Here is a 20,702-nt window from a genome sequence, read left to right as displayed (position 1 = left end):
GCGCCACCATACCGCCTGAAATCGGGCCCAACCGGGAAGGGCCCAGTGGAGGTACCTTTCAACCTATTATACCATGCTGAATATGTTCAGTGCAACCTTTTTATGCAAGGCAAAAAAAATTTTCGTGTTAAAACTTTTAATATTTTTAATATTTTTTCATATTTTTTCATTAAAAATACGGGGGTGTACGGATATTTTTTCGAGTTGACTACCCCTCGATGTCGTCGATATGATCCTCGTCAACCTCTGGCTCGTGCTGTCTTTTCGCGTACGATCGTAGTTTCTTAAGCAATTCTTCTTTGGCTCCTGCAATAACACAATCATTCTATAAGCAAGTGAGTAATTTGTGAGCAATTGGTCTAGCCTCGTGGGTATAGCGGAAAATTCTCACGAGAGAAGTGTTAGGTTTGAATCTGTGTAGGTCTTCGTCCATTTTTAATCATTTTTCCTTGCCAAAGAAAACAAATTCAGATTTTGTTTTAAAAAATGTGAAAAAACTCGCATTTTTTACATAATCTAGGCATTCCATCTATTTTGTTTTAAAAATATAGAAAAAACAAGGAAAAATGATTAAAAATGGATAAAGACCTGCACAGATTGGAACCTAATACTTCTCTCGTGAGAATCTTCCGCTATTCCCACTAGGCTACCAATTGATTATATATAGAGAATCGTGGTGGAATCAAATCAAAGATTTTGCGGAAAACAGGAATTTAAAATCATACTTTCGTAAAATGGCAACGCATGTGGCATAGGTATAACTGCCACAGGCAGCTGAGGGTCAGTGGGTGGCTCGAACAAAATTGACACCCAGGGTGAATCACAGATCTGTGGCCGTAACTGAAGTAGGCTATGCTGTTTTACTTAGGGCTGTGGCCCGGGCGATGAAAACCCGGGCCACCGCCCGGGCTGAACGAAAAAAACCCCAACCCGACTCGACCCACCGAGGCATTTTTTTAACGGGGCGGGCGATGGGTCTAACCAACGGGCCCGCGGGCCAACCCGAGATGTGGCGCCATCTAGTAGTCAAATAAAGAATCTCACAGCTAGAAAGTGCCAGAAAGATCTGGAGGATAGGATAGCCGTCAGAATTGCTGACATTCGATGTTCAGTCACCACGACCACGTTTTAAGTATACGCTACTTGTAGAGCTTCAGAAGTCAGAATACGTGATTACGTGAAGGCAATATGTCTAAACGTAAATCTACTTCTAATGGCGAAGAGTTATCATGTAAAAGTCAAAGTTCGTCTAACTCGAGCAATTCTGCTGGGAAAAAGAGAAGTTTACCTATCAACCTTGACAGCGATGATGATGATGAGATTCCTTCAAGAAGCACAGAAGTAACCAATCAGTCCAGTTCTGCTCCACCTAAAGGTATAAATTAGTCTATCTTTTAATGGCTGTTTAATTTAATGGTCACATTTAATTGTCAAAATATCTATACAGATATCTCACAACCTGATAGTGTGCCATCGAAGAAAGGAAAGCAAGTCAAGCAAGTCAAGCAAAAATCATGGATTTGGAAACATGCTTCGTTGATTAAAGTTGAAGGACAACCTGACAAGTACAGCTGTAGGGGAGACTGGAGTAAAATGGGACAGTTTTTGTTTTCCCCCTTTATCTCCCAAACTAATTATTTAATTTCTTTAAAATTTTGTTTTTATGTATTCCATGTTATAATGAACCCCCCATATTTTTTATATAATTTAATCATGAACCATTTCCCCATAAAATACCTTTAAAGTTGCCTCAGATTTGTGGGAGGGGCCTATTTTGGGGGGCAATTGAGGACACTGGGGTGGGTGGTGAGGGACGTCCTCTGTTTTCTCTTTGAAATACATTTTAAAAATTTGAAAAAATTGAAATAGTGTCCTACTGCATAGACTCTTTGAGTTTATAAATGTTTCAATTAAATTATTGTGTTAATGAACCTTTTTTCTTATATATACAAAAACCCTTATGGAGCTGTAGGACATCCTGCGTTGCTAGGTCAGGAAATCGAGCCTCTTAAAAATGCTGTACGCTGATTGGTCCGTAACTGTCCCATTTTAGGCGAAAACGGCTGTCCCAAACAACCCGATTATGACTCTTTTTTGAAAAAGTTCATACCGTCTAAACAAATTGGTCTAAAATTATAATTTTTGTTTTATACGATCAAGAAATGAATCAGCTTCATTTCAATATTAAATTTACATGCCATTACCGTTTATTTGTTTCTATAAACATAAAATGGCGGAGACAAAAATTTATAAATAAAAACCGTTTTTTAGTTTTGTCAATAACTCATGCAGTTATTGACAAAAATCAACGAAATTTCATGCCGAAGTAGATTATACAGATTTACATAACATACTAAAAAAATTTTAAGTTTTTTTAACATCTACTATTTTTCCCCCCACTGTCCCTTTTGACCCGGTGTCCCATTTTACTCCAGTCTCCCCTATGTACTGTGAGAAGACATTTCTTCGGAATGGGACAGGAGTTATTTCAAGACATATAAAGAACAAACATAGTGAAAAGCTAAAGGACACCAAACAGTGCACTCTGACCTCAAGTGCAAAACTAGTCGCACCCTTCAAGGTAGTCTCTTTTTTATTGTGAACCTTTATGCTAAAGCAAACATTAAAAATGTATATCGTGTTTCAGTTTAACAGTGACACATCACATCAATTGTTCCTGCAATTTATTGTAGCAAACAATCATTCGTTTTCCTTGGGAGAAGAACATGCATTTCGCTTATTTGTTGCCAGTCTACAGCCATTGTACAGGCCCTTGTCAAGAATTTCTGTGAAAGATAAGTTGATGACAACTTTCATTGACGCAAGAGCAAAAGTTACTTCCACTCTTCAAGAAGCCAAGGTAGCCCTGACAACAGACTTATGGACCTCGCCAAATAAATTGGCATTTATGGGAATCACAGCTTCGTACCTGACGAAAGCATTCAAACCGATTGAGGTGATAATAGGTTTCAAGCAATTGTTAGGGGAACATTCTGGGATGAACATTGGCAATTCTTTTTATGATACAATTAAGTTGTATGATCTCCAAGAAAGAGTACGTATCAATCATCTTTAATAACATTTACCTTTTTGCTTATAACTTACAAGTTATCCATTCTTTCGTCCCCAGATGTTATCTGTAACCACAGACAACGCTAGTTCTAACGGATGTTTCATTGATCACTTGGTTCATCTCACAAGAAATAATTCAAGACCATTCGATAAAGATATGTGGGTCAGATGCTTTGCTCACGTGTTGAACATCTGCGTTCAAAAAATTCTTGAAATAATATCGCAACTTCTCCAAAAGGTGATGGAGCATAAAAACCCCTTTGAAATTTTTTAGTTTGTCCCTATTTCTTAATACTTTTTTGTTTACAGCCTCGTGATCTTGTCACCTCGATCAGAGCTTCGCCTCAACGTATTCAAAAATTCAAGAAGATCTTAAAATCATTTGGATTAGAAAATGAAGCTTATGAACCAGGAGAAATCGCGGCCACCAATGGTGCTGTCATCACTGGCGATCTTCTCCCGATCCTAGATGTCAAAACACGATGGAGCTCAGCGTATTTCTTCGTCAAACGAAGTGTCAAACTGAGAAGGCCCATCGATGAAATTGCAAAGGATGTGGATCTCCGCAAAAATGAATTGAATAGAGACGAGTGGAGTGTCTTGAATCAAGTTCTTGTATTGTTGGAAGAGTTTGCCACAATTACAAAGTATATTGAGGGAAGTGGATATCCCACTTTATCTCTAGTTGTACATATCGATTTACTAATCGATTTGAACTTGTGTTGACCGATGTATTCAGCTGTTTTTAAAGGGGGGTAGGGAAAAAGGGGAGTAACCCGGCCGTCGCCTCCTCAGACCATTCTAGCTGTTGACGGGGAGCAGTTGCAGTTTTCGGTAGTTCTTTACCAGTTAATTATTTTGTGAAAGTTCGATTGCAAGATGGGGAATAAAAGGCGTAGGGAATCGGAAGCTTCTAGTTCTAGTGAATCTTCAAGTTCGTCGTCTTCGACAGACACTTCGGACGCCTCGTCCACCGACTCGTACGTCGCATCGCGTAGGAAGAAGGGCAGTAAAAGGGACACGTCCCCCGATCGTATCCAAAAAAATCCCAGCAATCCGAAGGCGAGTGGTTCAGGGAGTGCTGCCGCAGCCTCAGTAGCACTGTCAAATCTTATTCGTGCAACTTTGGGTGGAGCCGGTGAAGAAGTCCCAGCCCAAGGAAGAGATGATGATGCAGGCGGAATGGTTGCTCCGGCGGGTGCCGTGGCAGCAGCAAACGGTGTGGCAGCAGCAAACGGAGTGGCAGCAGCAGACGGAGTGGCAGCAGCAGACGGAGTGGCTCAGGAGAGACCGATTCCAGCGGTGGGGCAGGCCCTGTTACAACTAGCCTCCTTCATAGAAGCTCAGCACGCCCCAAAAAGTAGTAGGAAGAAAAGACTCAAGCCTTCAATCAAGCAGAGCAGGCGCATGCTGAAAAGACTGAGAAGAGGAGCGAGCAACAAGAGAGTTGGGCAGCTGAAATCCAAATACAGATTGGATGTGGAAGACAGCATGGACTTTAAGGTCCCGTCAATCGACTTCGAGATGCACTTAAAATTGCAAAAGTTGTTAAGCCCATCAACCGGAAAAGGAGTCAATGAAGTTGAGAAGACTCTTTACAAAGTGCAACAATCCATGCTCCCAGTTTTCTCAGTGCTTGCGTTTTTGGAGTCCAAAGAGTTGGAAGGAGAGGCGGGTAAAGCAGTCCGTCATTTGGCTGAGTTAATCGGAAGATCCAATTTTAACGTTTCTGATTTGCGCCGTCGGAACATCTTGGAGATAGTGGGCCCTGCGATCATTCCGCTTCTAGAAGACCGTGAAATTTTTGAAGTCAGTGAAGGAAAAGATCTGTTTGGAAGCTCCGTCATGAAGAGGCTATCGAAAAGTGGGCGTTTCGTCAGAGAGCTGGTCGACCTGGACGTAGGAGGGCAGAGAAAGGGCAAGCTGCCAGTCAAAGAGCGGGTCTCCTTACCCTCTTCCCACGATCAGCAGAGCAGTTACCGAGGCCGGCAGACCAACCACAGCAGTGGCGGAGCGCGGAGCCGGTAACATCCGAGATGACAACGGTAACCAACGGCATGCCGTCCGTTTTCAGCAACCAGATTCCCGAGATACCAGACACGGCGTAGGTGATCAGGGCCGCCAAGGGCCCGGATCGGCTAGCCGGTGGAATAACAACCAGCAGGATTGGAGCGACAATAGGTACGCAATAGATTTAATATATTCCCTTTCTAGCTCCCCTCCCCCAATAGCTTTAAGTATTATTGGTGGAAGAATTAGACATTTTTGGAGAGCTTGGGGACTTATTTCAGCCGATCCTTGGATTCTTAATGTGGTCAGGAACGGGCTGGAACTTGAGTTCGAGTCACCTCCCACGATGCTTAATTTTCCGTCGAACGCACGAATGGGAGAAGAGCAATTGAACATTGAGCGGGACGAAGTTAGGTCGTTAATTCAAAAAGGAGCGGCGGTAAGGGCCAGCACGATCCGGTTTGTCAGCCAGATGTTCATTATAAAGAAACAGTCGGGAGGATTTAGACCTATAATTAATTTGAAAAGTCTCAATCAATTTGTGGTATATAGACACTTTAAGATGGAGAACCTGGCCTCGCTCAGGCACTTGATCGTAAAAGGGGATTGGATGGTGAAGCTGGACCTAAAAGACGCGTATTTGACAGTCCCCGTCCATCGTGATTTCCACGAGTTCCTTCAATTCATATGGGAAGGGGAAGTGTTCCAGTTTACCTGTCTTTGCTTCGGCCTGGCCTCTGCCCCTTGGGCATTCACTAAACTTTTAAGACCAGTTGTAGCTTTCTTGAGGAGCCTCGGGTTTAGGGTGATCATTTATCTCGATGACATCATCCTGCTGAATCAGTGTAGGAGGGTAATCGTAGAGCAACTAAATTTTATTAAAAAATTGTTACAAATTCTGGGCTTTGTGATCAATTCGGAGAAGTCTGTAGAGACTCCGTCCTAATTGATGGAATTTTTGGGCATGTTGGTTGACTCAATTTTGATGCGTTTCCGCTTGCCAGAAAAAAAGGTCGAGTCAATAGGAACCAGGAGTGCGGAATTGGCAAAAAGATCAAGGGTAGCACTGAGGGAGCTAGCGAGTCTGTTAGGCAGTTTTACCTGGGCGGCAACAGCTGTGCCGTTTGCACAGGCTCACTACAGAGAGGTGCAAGCTCTTTATATAGAAGGCGCAAGAGCGAATGAAGGGAACCTGCAGGGAAAAATTGTCCTTTCACGATCGGCGAAAGAAGAGTTAGAGTGTTGGGCAAAGAACCTGGCCACCGGTGAAGGCCAGTCTATGTTTGAGTCAGAGCCCATTATGTCAATTTGTGCCGACGCGTCAATTTCGGGCTGGGGGGCGGAGTGTAACGGTCTCCGCACCAGTATGACGTGGTCACAAGATGAGGCGGAACGCCACATCAATGAGTTGGAGTTGTTGGGCGCCTATAATGCGCTCAGATCGTTCGCCGCTTTTGAAAGGAACTGCACTGTCGAGCTCAGACTGGACAACACAACGGCCGTTGCGTATATCAATAAAAAAGGGGGCACACATTCCGAATCGTTGACGCGTTTGGCCGTCCAAGTTGCGCGCTGGTGTGAGGAGCGTAATGTTACATTAAGGGCGCAGTATTTACCGGGAATTTTGAACGTTATCGCAGACAGGGAGTCGAGAAGGAGGATCGATTGGAGCGACTGGCAACTGGATCCGAGGACATTTCAAGCTCTTTTGAGGGTTTGGAAGGTCTCGATCGACCTGTTTGCGAACCCCTGGAACGCGCAGCTGCCAAGATTTGTGTCCTGGAACCCACAGCCCGGAGCCTGGGCATGGAATGCGTTTTCTCTGAGTTGGGCGGAGCTGAAAGGGGCATATGCGTTCCCACCATTCGCAGTCATTCGGGATCGCCTGTCGAAAGCGCGGAGGGAAAAAGCGTCGATTTTATTGATCTGCCCACTTTGGCTGGCCCAGCCGTGGTTCCCGACGCTGTTGAGCATGGCGTGCGACACCCCTCGGGTCTTGAGGCCGAGCCCAGGGCTGCTGAGATCGGTCAAAGGGGAGACGAATCCACTATGCAGCATTCCGGGCTTCCGGCTAGTCGCCTGGAAATTGTCAGGGCGATGTACGGAAAGCAAGGTTTTTCGGGAGAAGTGGTCGAGCTTTTCGTTGGGGCCATCAGATCAAATACAACCAGCGCGTACGGTAGTGCCTGGCGAATTTGGGCAGATTGGTGTGTGGGAAGGGGTTCGGATCTCATGTGTAATGATTTGATCGTGGTAACGGCCTTTTTGGCGGAGCAATCCAGGTCAAAATCATACAGTACGGTCAATGTGTATAGATCCGCCCTGTCCGCCACACTAGAAAAGGTTGAAGGCTTCCCAGTGGGCCAACATCCAAAGATTTTATTATTAATGAAAGGCATTTACAACAAAAAACCACCGGCAGCCAAGTATGACTCCGTTTGGGATGTAGATACAGTGCTGTCTCATCTCAAAAGAAAAGAAAATGCGGCACTCTCTCTATGCGCGCTGGCGTCGAAATTAGCTACACTCTTGGCCCTGGCCACCTTGTTTCGAGCGTCGGACCTGGCGTCGGTAAATTTAAAGTCCATAAAATTCGCAGAAAATAGAGTCTCCTTCGCCCTCAACAGACCCCGCAAGGCTCAGAAAGCGGGATCGCTGCAGTCCTTCTCTTTAGAAAAACTAGATGACGAGCTGCTGGACCCGGTTGCGTGCCTACGAGCTTACATTTTGAAAACAGAGGTGTTCAGGGGCCCTCATAACGAGGGCTCGCTGTTTACCAGCTCAGTAGGTCAGCACAATCTGGTCAAGAGCGTAACGATATCTGGCTGGATCAAATAAGTCTTGAGAGAGGCGGGCATAGACATCAATATGTTCTCGGCCCACTCAACACGGGGGGCCGCGGCCTCGAAGGCAATCGCAGCTGGAATCTCAGTTGATACGGTCTTGCGCGCGGGTCACTGGGCCTCCGCGTCCACCTTCAGAAAGTTTTATCATCGTGAAGTAACGACGGACCCATCACTGGTCGGAGTTGTTCTTCAGACGAATGGAATCAGCAGCTAAAAACAAGTATTTAATTTGCTCCTGTTCTTGTCAGTTCACGTCATTTATTTATATGCATTGTACGGGGGAGAACCACGTCCCGTTAATTTATATGGATGTAATATTCGAAAAGGTCGTAAGTTTGTGTGGGTATTTATTTTTAGTCGCTTTAAAGATCACAAGTTCAAATCGATTAGTAAATCGATATGTACAATTTGAAATTGTCCCAGTCTACGCCAGGACAATTAGAATTGTACGAGATTGTACGCTTCGATTTGAACTGTAAAGATCCCTCCCATTCCCACCACTTACAGTTCAAATAATCTATCGTTCGTGAGGTCCGTCCTAGGTAGATCCGAATTAATATCATAATGGTTTTCCTTTTTCAATTAGATCATCCGGAAACAACAACGCTTTCCGAGGAAGAGGCCGGGGATATCGTGGTCGAGGAGACTAAGAGTCGTATAGCCATCTCTTAGACACCGTGAGAAATTCAAGCCGCGCAGGAGATCGGAGTCATTGTTGTGCTGCTCCCCCTTTCCTTTGTTTGTTTGTTTGTTTGTTGTTCCGTTTGTTTATTTGCCCGCCCCCCCCCCTCCCTACCTCTGTTATCATGAATGGTCTGAGGAGGCGACGGCCGGGTTACTCCCCTTTTTCCCTACCCCCCTTTAAAAACAGTTGAATACATCGGTCAACACAAGTTCAAATCGAAGCGTACAATCTCGTACAATTCTAATTGTCCTGGCGTAGACTGGGACAATTTCAAATTGTACCGATGTACAATCGGCTGTTGACGATTTTGGAAGACGTTTCACACCATCTCCATCGATCAATTTCTCATCCCTTGATTGTAAAGGGAGCTACTGCTGGCCTGGAAAAACTATCTGCCTATTACGACAAAGCATCCCATATGAGTTGTGGGGGAGAATCGGGAGATGCATTTCAACCCATTGAAGAGAATCTTATCGCAAACAGAGTGAAGCCAGCGTGAGTTCATCTAAAGTACGCTTTACTTACCCACATATTCATCAATAATTTGTTTTGTTTTTAGTATACAATCGGTCTGGAAGGATTACAAGCTAAACGATGTGCCCATGAATGCTGGGATAAATGAATTGAATGGGGCCAGCGAAAACATCTCTGCGTCCACCATGACTGACAAACAAACTGGCAAACGACCTACCTTCGACCAAACCTATATTGCTAACGTCCTCGGAAAAAATAGACCATCTGAGACGCTTGTAGCGGATGAAATGGGAGAGTACGAGATAGAGAAACCTGAACCGTTAAATTGTGATCTCACTGCAGTCTACACTTATTGGGCAAACAGTTCTTGTCGATGGCCACGATTGGGTCAAATGGCTAGAGATCTCCTCAGCATTCCAGCGACAAGCGCAGCTAGCGAGAGGGCCTTTAGTGTTGGCAAGGATGTTTTTGGCATTTCTAGAATGAGCTTGAAACCTGAGACCGTTGAAGCCCTAATCTGTCTACGTTCATGGTACAAAGCAGGATTAGTGGGGGTAAAGGATGTCTACGATTTCTTGGAAGAAAACTTTGACACCTTACTTTTGGAAAGCGAAGAAGAAGAAGAAGATGATGATTTTTAAAAATTTTGTTTTTGTATTTGCTGTTCGATAACTTTCAGTTAATTCGGATGTTTACTTCCAACACTTACTTCTAAGTTTCTTTTCGTTTCATTGATGTATGTTTACATCAATTCTCATGTATTAATGTTTTTTTGGGGGTTCATTTAAAACAAAGAATACAAATTAAATTTGTAAACGTTAGACAATTTTGCCAATTATTGATAAACATAGTAAGAGTTTTTAAAAAGTATGATTGACCCGTTAAAAAACCCGGGCCGTTACCCGACCGGTAAAAATTTTTTGACCCATGGGTTGGCCCGGGCCAAACCCGTTCACTCAGTTGGCCCAACCCGCTCCGACCCGCGGAAGAAGAAAAACCCGTCTAAAAAACCCATTAAAAAAAACCGCTAAAAACGTCCCGGGCCACAACAGCCCTAGTTTTACTGTTCATCGTTAGCAGACGACATAACTGAATTTTTTTGTACGTAATTCTTTTTATGCAGAAAGCACATGGTCAAAATTGGAATATGTAAATTGTTAAGACCACTCGAATATTTAAAAATGTGTTTCTTAAAATTATATATTTTTTCCAATCTTCATCTGGCACAATGACACCTGATTTTTGAATAATTTACATTTTCTCCTACAGAATATATTGGTATTGGTATCCACGCGCGTTTTTACCTTCAGTTTGAAGGTCTTCTAATCCGACCCGAGGGATATTAATGACCCCCCTTTCATTTTTGAATGCGTTATTATGCAAAAGTTAGACTTCAATCACTTTTGTTGATTTTCTCGGAGAAAATGAATTTGAAAATTTTAAGATTTTCCCGCCCAAGAAAAAAAGGAAAATTTTGATGATTTTTTCTTTCGAGTGTTAATCGAGTTGGTTGGATATTATAAAGAAGTGGATATTATAGCAGCACACACTACGTGTACGCGGGATCCAAATTACGTCTAAACGACACGGGCTCGAAAGTGACTTGGATGGCCAATTCCCCAGTCTCATTGTTCGTCTCTATACAAAACTTTTGGATAGATCTCTCTCCCGGTTTATAGAATGGAAAAGCTCATTGTTGGCCATCAGTCGCGTGTACCGTGAGTGTTGATTGGGTTCATTGTACATAGACACCAGAGATCCCACATTGAATAGCATTTTAAATATTGAGATAAGGGGAAAAGTTGCAGCAGTGGATGACAGATACATCAACTTTTCTATGATCTGAAATGATGAAGCATTATTATATTTGATTTCATAATTTTACATGTACGATTGATAACCAAGTCACACAATTGGTAATTTTTAAAGAAATAAATAGTCCAGGGACAACAGTACACTCCCAATTGTCCTTTCGCCATTGTGCTCGAAATTGATTAGAAAATGGAGTTGATACTCAGTAAAATAGTGCAGCTAAAAATATGGTTCGTAAATTTTATGCGCTCAAAAATGAAAATCATAATCTTCTCAAACGTCGTTTGAATGACTCGTTTTGTTGAAACGGTAATGAAAAATTGGTGACCCAATTACTTGAAATAATAGATTATCTATTAGAAAGAAGATTCCACCACGGGTTTGGAAGTATCCAACGATGACTAGTGACGGCTTACTTAATGAGGAAACGTTGATGTATGATTGTTTGTGGTTGAAATGTCAAAAAATGAAATGTTTTACGGGAGACGGAGCAAAAAATCCTATGCGCTCATCGCTCGGCCTATGGGCCGTACATTAATGTTTCACACGAGGATTCGAAAAAAACGGATCATATCTAATCTGCCTTACAGCAAGATTAGCGTTGTCTTTCAATACACTAATGATGAGGTTCTTTAAGCGATCTTCCAAGTCATAACCAAGAAGAACTGAAGGAACTGGAAAAGTTTCCTGGCCAATCGGCTGATGGGGCGACTCAGATTGGAGATTTCGTGATTGTGCGTTAACGCAAGGTACTGCTTGCTGTTGAATTGGAGAAGATAAACTTGTCTTCAATCTTGAACTGTTGGAAGCAGATGGCCGTAGTGCAGCGTCGATCGCAGTTTGATTCGGAGTTGAGACTTCTGACGATACCTTGGTGATTTTGCAGCTTAGCCTCTTGCGCAAATGAATGGCCAATGAAATCTCTGTTAGAAAGGATTCTTGATTCACGATTGAAATGTCTGTAGCATCCTTTAAAACACAAAAATTTTAGTAAGCAATTTAACTGAGAGAACCTTTTCCCGACTTACCGCATTAACTCGGCTTAATTTTATACTACGGTACATTACTTCCTGTTGCCGTCGGAGCCTTTTCTCTGTTTGCATCAAACATGAAATCTAATCAATAAAAAGTATTACAGATAGAACGGGGAGACATTTAAAATGGGATATTCTCATGTATACTTCTGCGTCTAATTCAGCAGCCTGCAAGCTCATTTCATTCTTTCGTTTGCGTTCGAATTCGATGTCATTCATTAAACTCCTTCGATAGTTTTCATCCTTAAGCATAGCCACTGCCGCCATCATTTGACTACGGATAGTGTCCAAATAAACCTAAAAAATAATATAAAGTAGCAGTTAATTCGATGTTACACAACTTTAACATACATACCTGAAGGGATGTAGGGGTTTCGGTTGCGTCATTTACAGCGGTAGTTCGGGTAGTCCGATTTTTTATAGAATCATCAACCGATGAAATGTCACAGGAACGTTGCTGCTGTTTAAGCGAGGGTTTTTTACCCTTAGATGAATTTGTGCTTTGAGAGCTAACCAATTTCAACTCACGGATCGAATTTTTCTTCTTGATGCCTGGATCTTCTCTTTTTCCCACTCGCCCAACAGGTTTGCCAGCTGGATTACAATTAGATATTGCACCAATTTTAACAGGATTCCCTGTGTTAGTTGAGTTGGCGGTAAAAAAAAAAAAAAAAAAAAAAAAGATTAAAGTTTTCTGACCATTTTCCTTCAACAATTTGACTTTATACCTTTCTCTGCGTTAAGTGATCTTCGTGTCCTAATTCTTTCAGAAGATTTTACCCCACTTTCTATAACTGGTGGGCTTGTATCGACCAAATCTGACGGTTCTAAAGTTCGGTCAACATCCTTATTGTTGTGGCTAGTTGATGCGATTGCAGTGTTTTCAGTTTCCTTTAAATAAAACAAGTTAAAATTGATCAAACGATTTTGCGTGAATTTACGTCATAAATACCTTAAGCGGCTCGAGGTATACCTTCAACTGATATTACAGATGAGTTAGTTTATTATTGGTAAAGTATTTGCAAATTTTATACCTTAGTTCGATCAATGGTGTGGACGTAGTAAGAGACAGATTTCCCAGTCCAAGAAACTGATCCCTGAGGTGGCGACAACTTTGAAACTTGCATGATTGTACCTATATCTAGGAAATGAAAGAAATTTATCAGAAGGGGGTTTGCATGGAAGTCGAAACTGTAAAGCTTACTACTTAAATTGCGTTCGCTTAGTCTGGAGTTTATAGGGCAGAATTCTTTTGACGAAATTATGCGGACGCCATCTCGTAGTTCAGCAAAACGTTCTGCAAAAAAAAATCATTAGTATAAGCTATGTAACTTTTAATATTATTGGCTAACCTTTAAGTTGGTGATCGAGATTGGGACCGAAAGCAAAATTGTTGACAAAGATAACGCTTGCTGAATTTATCTTATCGCTGTGACGCTGGTCTAGAAAGTCGCCATTAATGAGTTGATATTCGCCATATGGTTTCCCCCACCAACGCATCAATCGCTTAAAGTGCAAATCCATTTTCTGCATTATAAAGAAAAAAAACTGCTAGATACAGTATTTCTAGATTATTAGTTGTGAAAATAAACGATTACCTCCGCGAAGAGGTTGGGCCAATCAGATCTCTCTATACCCCAGACCATTTTACAACATGTAGAAGCGGCCACCTGTAGAACTATCTGACCTACTCCTGAACCGAGATCAAGGAAAGTATCTTCTTCCGTAATATTTAACTGGTCAATAATCTGGCATACTAATTCGTAAGAAGTTTCGCCGTACACCTGACAGAGAAATTTGGATATGAATTCTGAACTTTCAGTTAATAAACTTTAAGATGACAAACCTCTGGTGAAAATGGCTCATACTGATTGAGTTTGCTGGGATTTGTTACGGCGTGAACGTAGACTTGTTGAAGAATATGACGTAGCAAATTTCGTGAAGTACGGCGTTGTGTTGTACTAAATCGTTCATTAGGACGTGTCGTATGTGCTGCCTGTATAATATTGTTAGACAGTTGAAGATAATCTGAAAATTTGTAAGAGCTTACACGTTGAAGAAAGGCGTCAATAGCGTTATTGTACTCATCTACTAAGCTCTTCATACTCTCATAGCTGGAAAAAAATAATGGGATATATCAAATATTTTTAAACTTAGCATAATATAGAATAATAACACTTTAAATATACCTATTTGTATCATAACTGCTGAGGATATTGCTTGCCAAAACAATTTCAGGAAACTCCTGGCAAACCCATCTGATGTAAAACAATTAATAATTAACCAAGATTTTATTGTATGTGTAGACTGCAGAGAAACTTAGTGACAAATTTGAGGTAAAGTAGATTTTTAACAATCTATAATCTAAAACTCTCATTTCATCGTCTGTGCTAACACGAAAATTTTTTTGGTAGAAAATAGGTGTACCTTATTGTTTCTACTAGTTCTACGGCACCACTGTTCTTGCTCTGTAAATGTAAGAAATTATTAAAAAATTGTAGATGAGCTCAACAGGACAAATTAAGTACTATACAATCAGTACAACTAATGTCTGTCAACAAACTGAATTAGTACATTTTTTAAAATTTGAAATACATTGATTTGATTCAACACAAGTACAAGTAATGGTATGCCCAAGTAACTATAATGACAACAATTACTTACAGCTCCCTGTCCATAAGTCAATGGCCACTCATAAACATCAGGATCTGAACCAGCAGGGCTATGCAATTTCAACTCAAATGCCTTACTCATTCTTTTTCCAAGATCCTTCAATGTTAGTAAAATATTTATCCAATAGTTGATTCTCTATTGATTAAAATTGCTCAGAAAACACAAAACAAATTAAAGAGACCTCCACTCATAAAATAAATATTGCAAACAATTGCAATCAAAACATCGCCTTTCGTCAGACTCGTCAAACTCTGCTTTTGTTATAGAGAGAAGAGCCGGGGTTGCCTAATTGCCTTTTGACGATACCGATTACTTTGCCCGACTTGGGACTTGGCACTTGGCAACGAACCAGCCGATGTCACATAGCGAAGTCCCTCCCCCCTGACGCGTGAATTTTGCCACCCTAGCCAACCCGGCGACCCCCCTTTCGCGAACTTTTCATTGGCTGGCAGCTTTCGACGTTCGTGTTCCTTGAGCATGATGACGGCGTAGGCCAGCGTGAAAAATGCGTCGGCATTGAAGAATGGTGCGTCGTTGCATTTTAACTAGTGGTCAGGGAACTGTTCCATCAATGGAGAAATAAACGGAGCCTGGAAACGGAATACTTCCAGGTAATATCTCAGGGCTTCATCGATGCGGATGCTGTGAAAATCGAAAGAAAATCGAAGGCTTCGAGCACGTTGATACTTTTTCCGTTACAGATGTAATCTCCAATCATCTTCTTCTCAAGTCGTGAAAATTCTCGGAGTAAAGCGGCTACATGCATCGGATCTAATGGATCCACCAAAAGGCCATTCTCCTGTATAATGAATTCCTTTGGCGGACTTGCTGTTGAATTGCTCAGCACCCATTAACAGCTTCTTTTTATGGCGTACTGAAGAGACTTGTTCCTTCGAGGGCACGTCTGCAGCTGGCTTGACTAAACGGCTCTTTCTAGCTGCTGGCGGCATTGAAAAAGACGTGCTCCAACTGACCGTTACCTTTGCCATTCCCCTGTCATTGACAATTCCAATAATGAGGAGAACAACTATACATATAAATAACTAATAACCTTTTATTCTTACCTGGATGAGGCAATGGGCCTAGATCGAGTTCACGACAATAAGCAAAGCTTCCAACGATAGTAAGTGAATTGTATAGATCCCACCGCCCACCGACAACATTCTTCGATAGATGTTTGATGAGCTCTAATCCGATATGGTCATATGGCAATCAAAATCGCAATTCAAGCAGAGCTCCGTCACTAAGCCTGAATTTAAAAAAAAAGGGATATTTAGATTTCAAAACCTTCAATTTTCATTCACTTCAGATTTACCTGGAATGCGACAAAGTTGTGAAATGGCCTCAAAAGCGACTACCGACTAATCGCCGCTCGTAGACTACCTTAGATGACTCATGAGCCACAATCTCCATCAGATTCAGGAGATAGATTTCTAGCTGGAATTGAAGTCGCGTTCGTGCTTATTCAAATAGAAACGATGATTTGTTTGGCAATTTAATGTATCTATTCCAATGATGATGGGAAACGCAATGTGTCTCGATTGACACAAAATTCACGAAAGAAATACACCTAAAATTTTCACTAATTGCAGGTACGAAAAACCAACTGCTCCATCTTATGTCTGCTTTCAGCACTGTATTCTAAGTTGTTGAAGATAAGACACCAGCAAATACATCAGACGAGCACGTAAAGGCCTTCAGCTTCCTGAACCCGAATGCCGCGGCATAAGCGTTCAGTGCGCCGCCCTACTGAACTAATGAATACATCAAATAAATAAAAATAAGATTACATAAACGACACCTTTTGTCAGGGCAAGTTGGCGTGCTCGGGCAATTTAAGGGAGCTAGAAATACGTAGTACATTATGCTCTCACTACTTCACCAGGTGTATTGCTAGCCCAAGAAAAGCCTATCACATCATACTCTTCAATTGCGTGAGTAACTGCCGATGCCACACTTGCCGAGTGATGGCATTGGCATTGAAGTGTCGGGCACGACAATGTTCACCCCAACCCCATGACTAAAGCCTAGCTCACTGGTGGATATTGAATCATTACGCGATAGAATTTTCGAAAAGAAAAAGCGTGTTGATTGTCCAGTTTGTTGACTGTTTTCTTCCATAGGCTGGATGCTAGTATTAGCCTTGGCCTTCTCTGACCAGACTTGGCTCTCCCCCCTGGTCCAGTTCCGTGACGCCCCCTTTTCCGGGTTTCCATCAGAGGTTAGCGTCGAATAAAAAGACGCTCGCCGTCGTAAAGCAATGGCAGCTTCCAATCTTCGAGGACTCCTTCGCAAAACTAGAGCAAAAAAAAAAAAAAAACAAACAAAAGAAACAAAAATTACTTACAGACATGACAAAATGTCACAAAGTAATACACGAATTTTACCCTCTTGTTTAATTTCTGGGGATTCACCGACGACGTGAATTCCATCAGTTTTCTTGTTTTTGTTATCGCTGCGAAGTCGTGATGGGGTCTCTGGCACCAAAATTTGATCTGGAAAACATAAAACAAACAGTAAAAACTGTGTGCCCGTGAAAGGTGAACAAAACACTGAAAGACATACCCGTTGCTTTGCTAGGTGTAGTGAACTGCGCTAGTGGTTCGAACGACGTTTTCAGTTTCTTGAATGTAAATTTTGCTTTAGACGAAGATTTGATTGGAGTTTTCTTAAGATGTGCATCAATTCCTCCAAACTGCAAACTGCGTCGTACCCGTACGACCTCGTTGGGCTCTAATCGAAAAATAGCACACGAATCAGACTCAATTTTTACGAAAATTGTAAAATGGTATTACCTTCTTTCTTGGTGGCGACAGGAATCCTCTCGACTTTATTTGGAAGGATAATCTGCTTTTTGTGCTGAAGAACAGTTAGACTTAGTTGCCTAGACAGTTTCCTCGACCTGTAATTAAGAAAACCATTATAATTACTGAAAACAAAGCAATTTTAAGCACATCAGTCTCACCTTAAATCGCGTGTGACTGATCTTTGGCTGTCCCATGTGTCGTTCCGAGAAACGGAATGAACCGACAACGTTCTGGAGCTTATTGTTGGACTAGGAGTTCGCGCTGAATTTTTCGATCGCACAATATCACTCAAGCTGGCCGGAATAGGCTGATTTAATTCTTCTCCCAAGTTAACAAGAAACTCGGGTAACATGTTTTCGAAGCTGGACAGGAAGATGTCAAGATGACCACATAAATATTGAAATGCCACCTCAATTTTAAATTTCGATTATCATACAACCTGACTACCAAACCGTCCTGGAAAAAACTTGATATAAGTTGAGGATTAGAATGGATTGCCAGCATTTGGAACAAACTAACTGTGTCTTGCAGCACTTCTTCTTCTTCTCCAATCAGCGAAGGGACAACCTTTTTATGTGCATGACTTTCTGTTAGTTTCTGAATTTCACAATAGTCTTTCGTAAACTGAAACTTACCCAACATAATTCAAGTCGAAGCATAATTTGAAACTTGAATTCGAGGACTTTGTTGTCTTTTGGGATTAAGCGATTAACTGTTCATGGTTTTTTAAGGAAGTTTTGCCGAATTATTTCAAATCCTTTCACCTATTTAAAAATGTTTTTCTTTAACAAGCCGTAAGATTTAGATAAATTTGAGCTGTTACTTACTATTGATTGTTTTTCTTTCCATACATAGAGAATTGTACTAACGATCACTTGGACTAGGCAGAATAGTTGCCAGTCTTCAAGCTGTGAGTTACTTTCTTGATTTTTAAGTTTTAAACAGCGATCCAGTATCTCTTGATGAACAAATTCTACTCTGCTTGGAACTATTTCAACCTTATCTTCGCCAAATTCGATCGATGAACGCAGACTTAACAAGTACATTTAAAGTTCATTCCAGATCTTTTCTTTTCTTTCTTCGGCTATTTGTTTCTCCCGATTAATTTTTTCTCGTTCTATTTCATCGTTCTTTCCTCGAACTTCCTGACTTTTTTGCAGAAGAGTAGACCCGCGAAGGTTTTGAATTCTATTAGAACCAATTTTTTTAAGTACACCTCCTTCACTGGCCAAATAACCTGAATGCGTGTCGTTTTGAGGAAGTGAGCGGGATAGTTGATCAAAGGAATTGTTGTTGAATTCTTTAAAACATTTTTCCTCTGTTTCTTCACTCTGAAAGCTGAAAAGCAGGAAATTTAGCATAGATTATTTGTACAGATAAAATAGATCCGACTTACTAATGTTTTAAATTTTGCCAATGCGTTCCTCATTGAACCCCTGTCTTTTCAACATAATTTCCTTTGAGGTGACTGAGTGGATACCAGTTGAGGCACTGGTTAGGAATTGAGGGTGAAAGATCTTCCGTAAATGTCGAACTTCTGCCCTGATCTTCAACAATTCTTTCAACAAAATTCCGAGTCCTTGTTACCGTGGAGCTTTCTTGGTTCATTGAACCAAAGAGAATAGTGGCCCAGGATTGAAAGGAAATGCAATCGGCGGATGGGAATAGCATAAAAGCTGTACGGGAAGTTAGTGGGGAAACGTAGCCAAATCTGTCGTTCAACTGACCAATCTAATGGAGAAAATCATATTCAAAAGGATTAGTTTGAATATAAATTTTAAAAACAGTAAGATTTAACTCAATACCCATGATATTTTCTGTGAAAAAAGCTTCGGTATCAACGCACTCCTGCTGGAGAGTAGATGTAGTGATTCATACCTCAACCAGTTTAAGATTGGGACTGAAGTTTTCTGTGCAGTCTTGCAATTGATTACAGATGTGTTAACATTTTCGTCTTCCGAACTGTTTGGCCATGGATATGTGTAAACAAAGAAAGACAAGAATTTAATCAATTGGCTCTTTTTTTAGAAAAAATTGAAAATTAATACCAAATACTAGATTTGATGCAACTAGGGTTCCAGCACTGCAACTGAAACTCAATCTCTTGTTCATTGAGTACTAAGGTAACTGTTTTGGAACCAAGTGAAAGAGACTGGAAAGAAGAAGACATTTCTTTAGAGTAGCCTTCTGCCAAGCATGAAGCTTGCAAAATTTGACTAAAACTAAAGGGTGAGGTAAATGACAAGGCATTAATTACTGCCCCACGTAGATTACCAGCAATTTTTCTAAATATTGTCTTTTTATCATTTGACAAATCAATGAAATTCAGACTTAGTTGAAACTCTTGAAAGCATTTTGCCAACTCTTTAGGCAAAATATAGCATCAGTAACTGATTTGACAGTGGACAGTTCATCTTGAACACTGAATCTGCAGAATGAGCTTATTCCTTCATCAGTTGGTACTTCAGTAAATATGAAAACAAGATTTTGCAAGCTCTGATCAAGTTGTTTTCCAGTTCTTTTCCTTTTTCTGGTAGGAGTCAGGGCATTAGAAGTAGTTTTCCATTCGTAATCTGAAAATATATCTTGAAGAGTTCGACTGAGAACACTAGCTCCAGTCATTTGATTCAAAGTGGCTCCTTCAATGAAGACATTGTTCTGTTCAAAACTGTCATGCAATGCTTCTTCAAACGTCTCCACAGTTTGGGTAGTAAGTTCCACAAAGCGAGCTTTGTTAGTTAATTGATATTTTGATGAAGAGTAGAAGCGGTAGCCCCACTGAATGTTAATTTGTGAACCCCCACTGAAACAGTTCAAAATGTTGAGAACGACGTGTCTGAAGAGACGGATACACTGCAAGGGGAAATCATCATCACTGTTCACTAAACTTTTACCAGATCTGACAGAAGGCAAATCTAGATCGAAGAGAAACACTATGCTTGGTCTCGTAGCCATAATTCTGAAATAAACAATTTATATTACATTTATTACTAACTGCTCAAAAGTCAAAACAAATGATTTTCATTGTGGAACCACAGACTACGGTCATAGACTACGGTCATAGACTACGTACTACGAGAACTAAAGACGAAGACGACAGTTTCCCACTCGATTCCATAAGCCTGAGAGGAATCGTCTGTTCTGAATCGAATAATCGATGCTCCAGCGGATGCAGTGGTAACATACGCCATCTAGCAATAATAACGGCAACCCGAATAAATATGTAATTTGAAAAGTAGGTCATAAATGATAATTAATCGAGTTAAATTCAGGAAATCTTTTGCATTAC

The 20,702-nt window shown here is 41.2% G+C and overlaps 3 protein-coding genes and 1 long non-coding RNA gene across 5 annotated transcripts; all 4 read right to left on the bottom strand.

The window, feature by feature from the left end:
- Positions 1 to 10,930: 10,930 nt before the first annotated feature.
- Positions 10,931 to 14,896, bottom strand: LOC124350564 (histone-lysine N-methyltransferase, H3 lysine-79 specific-like). Of its 2 annotated transcripts, none has more exons than XM_046801328.1 (15): positions 14,598 to 14,892; positions 14,361 to 14,401; positions 14,123 to 14,191; positions 13,984 to 14,047; positions 13,780 to 13,929; positions 13,532 to 13,717; positions 13,286 to 13,460; positions 13,138 to 13,230; positions 12,968 to 13,074; positions 12,886 to 12,912; positions 12,662 to 12,824; positions 12,289 to 12,569; positions 12,081 to 12,230; positions 11,928 to 12,014; positions 10,931 to 11,868 (listed from the first exon to the last, which is right to left on the bottom strand). In XM_046801328.1, the coding sequence occupies exons 1-15, from the start codon at positions 14,685 to 14,687 to the stop codon at positions 11,434 to 11,436; spliced, it is 2,118 nt and encodes a 705-aa protein (XP_046657284.1). In that variant the 5' UTR covers positions 14,688 to 14,892; the 3' UTR covers positions 10,931 to 11,433. The 2 variants fall into 2 exon arrangements, with proteins under 2 accessions (XP_046657284.1, XP_046657285.1); XM_046801329.1 differs by having other exon boundaries at positions 11,731 to 11,868; positions 11,928 to 11,992; positions 14,598 to 14,896.
- A 1,347-nt stretch (positions 14,897 to 16,243) lies between these two features.
- LOC124348748 lies at positions 16,244 to 17,562 on the bottom strand. Its single transcript, XM_046799020.1, has 5 exons — positions 17,537 to 17,562; positions 17,402 to 17,490; positions 17,172 to 17,339; positions 16,994 to 17,101; positions 16,244 to 16,903 (listed from the first exon to the last, which is right to left on the bottom strand). The coding sequence occupies exons 1-5, from the start codon at positions 17,560 to 17,562 to the stop codon at positions 16,533 to 16,535; spliced, it is 762 nt and encodes a 253-aa protein (XP_046654976.1). The 3' UTR covers positions 16,244 to 16,532.
- Positions 17,563 to 17,602: 40 nt separating this feature from the next.
- LOC124348383 lies at positions 17,603 to 18,490 on the bottom strand. Its single transcript, XR_006919962.1, has 4 exons — positions 18,241 to 18,490; positions 18,049 to 18,177; positions 17,853 to 17,980; positions 17,603 to 17,775 (listed from the first exon to the last, which is right to left on the bottom strand). It is a non-coding gene; the product is annotated as an uncharacterized LOC124348383 (long non-coding RNA).
- Positions 18,491 to 18,838: 348 nt separating this feature from the next.
- LOC124348747 lies at positions 18,839 to 19,783 on the bottom strand. The gene is made up of 3 exons (XM_046799019.1): positions 19,462 to 19,783; positions 19,219 to 19,375; positions 18,839 to 19,144 (listed from the first exon to the last, which is right to left on the bottom strand). Exons 1-3 carry the CDS (start codon positions 19,581 to 19,583, stop codon positions 18,839 to 18,841), a joined length of 585 nt encoding a protein of 194 aa, XP_046654975.1. The 5' UTR covers positions 19,584 to 19,783.
- Between the last annotated feature and the right edge of the window lie 919 nt (positions 19,784 to 20,702).

This window comes from Daphnia pulicaria, chromosome 7, assembly GCF_021234035.1.
Source record: "Daphnia pulicaria isolate SC F1-1A chromosome 7, SC_F0-13Bv2, whole genome shotgun sequence".
NCBI classification, from domain to species: Eukaryota; Metazoa; Arthropoda; class Branchiopoda; order Diplostraca; family Daphniidae; genus Daphnia; species Daphnia pulicaria.
The sequence above is the reverse complement of the archived record's forward strand: the minus strand, read 5'-3'. Positions and strand labels throughout refer to the sequence as shown.

Excerpts from the sequence above, each read along its gene's own strand:
- LOC124348747 (XM_046799019.1), bottom strand. The coding sequence starts at position 19,583 with ATGTCTTCTTCTTTCCAGTCTCTTTCACTTGGTTCCAAAACAGTTACC. Across the intron at positions 19,376-19,461 it reads TGCATCAAATCTAGTATTTG|TTCGGAAGACGAAAATGTTA; the intron begins GTATTAATTTTC and ends ATGGCCAAACAG. Across the intron at positions 19,145-19,218 it reads TTTCACAGAAAATATCATGG|ATTGGTCAGTTGAACGACAG; the intron begins GTATTGAGTTAA and ends TTTCTCCATTAG.
- LOC124350564 (XM_046801328.1), bottom strand. The coding sequence starts at position 14,687 with ATGAGTAAGGCATTTGAGTTGAAATTGCATAGCCCTGCTGGTTCAGAT. Across the intron at positions 14,048-14,122 it reads AGCAGTTATGATACAAATAG|CTATGAGAGTATGAAGAGCT; the intron begins GTATATTTAAAG and ends ATTTTTTTCCAG. Across the intron at positions 12,913-12,967 it reads ACACCATTGATCGAACTAAG|TTGAAGGTATACCTCGAGCC; the intron begins GTATAAAATTTG and ends CTGTAATATCAG.
- LOC124348748 (XM_046799020.1), bottom strand. The coding sequence starts at position 17,562 with ATGTGCTTAAAATTGCTTTGTTTTCA. Across the intron at positions 17,102-17,171 it reads TACACCTAGCAAAGCAACGG|ATCAAATTTTGGTGCCAGAG; the intron begins GTATGTCTTTCA and ends TATGTTTTCCAG. Across the intron at positions 16,904-16,993 it reads CCCAGAAATTAAACAAGAGG|TTTTGCGAAGGAGTCCTCGA; the intron begins GTAAAATTCGTG and ends TTTTTGCTCTAG.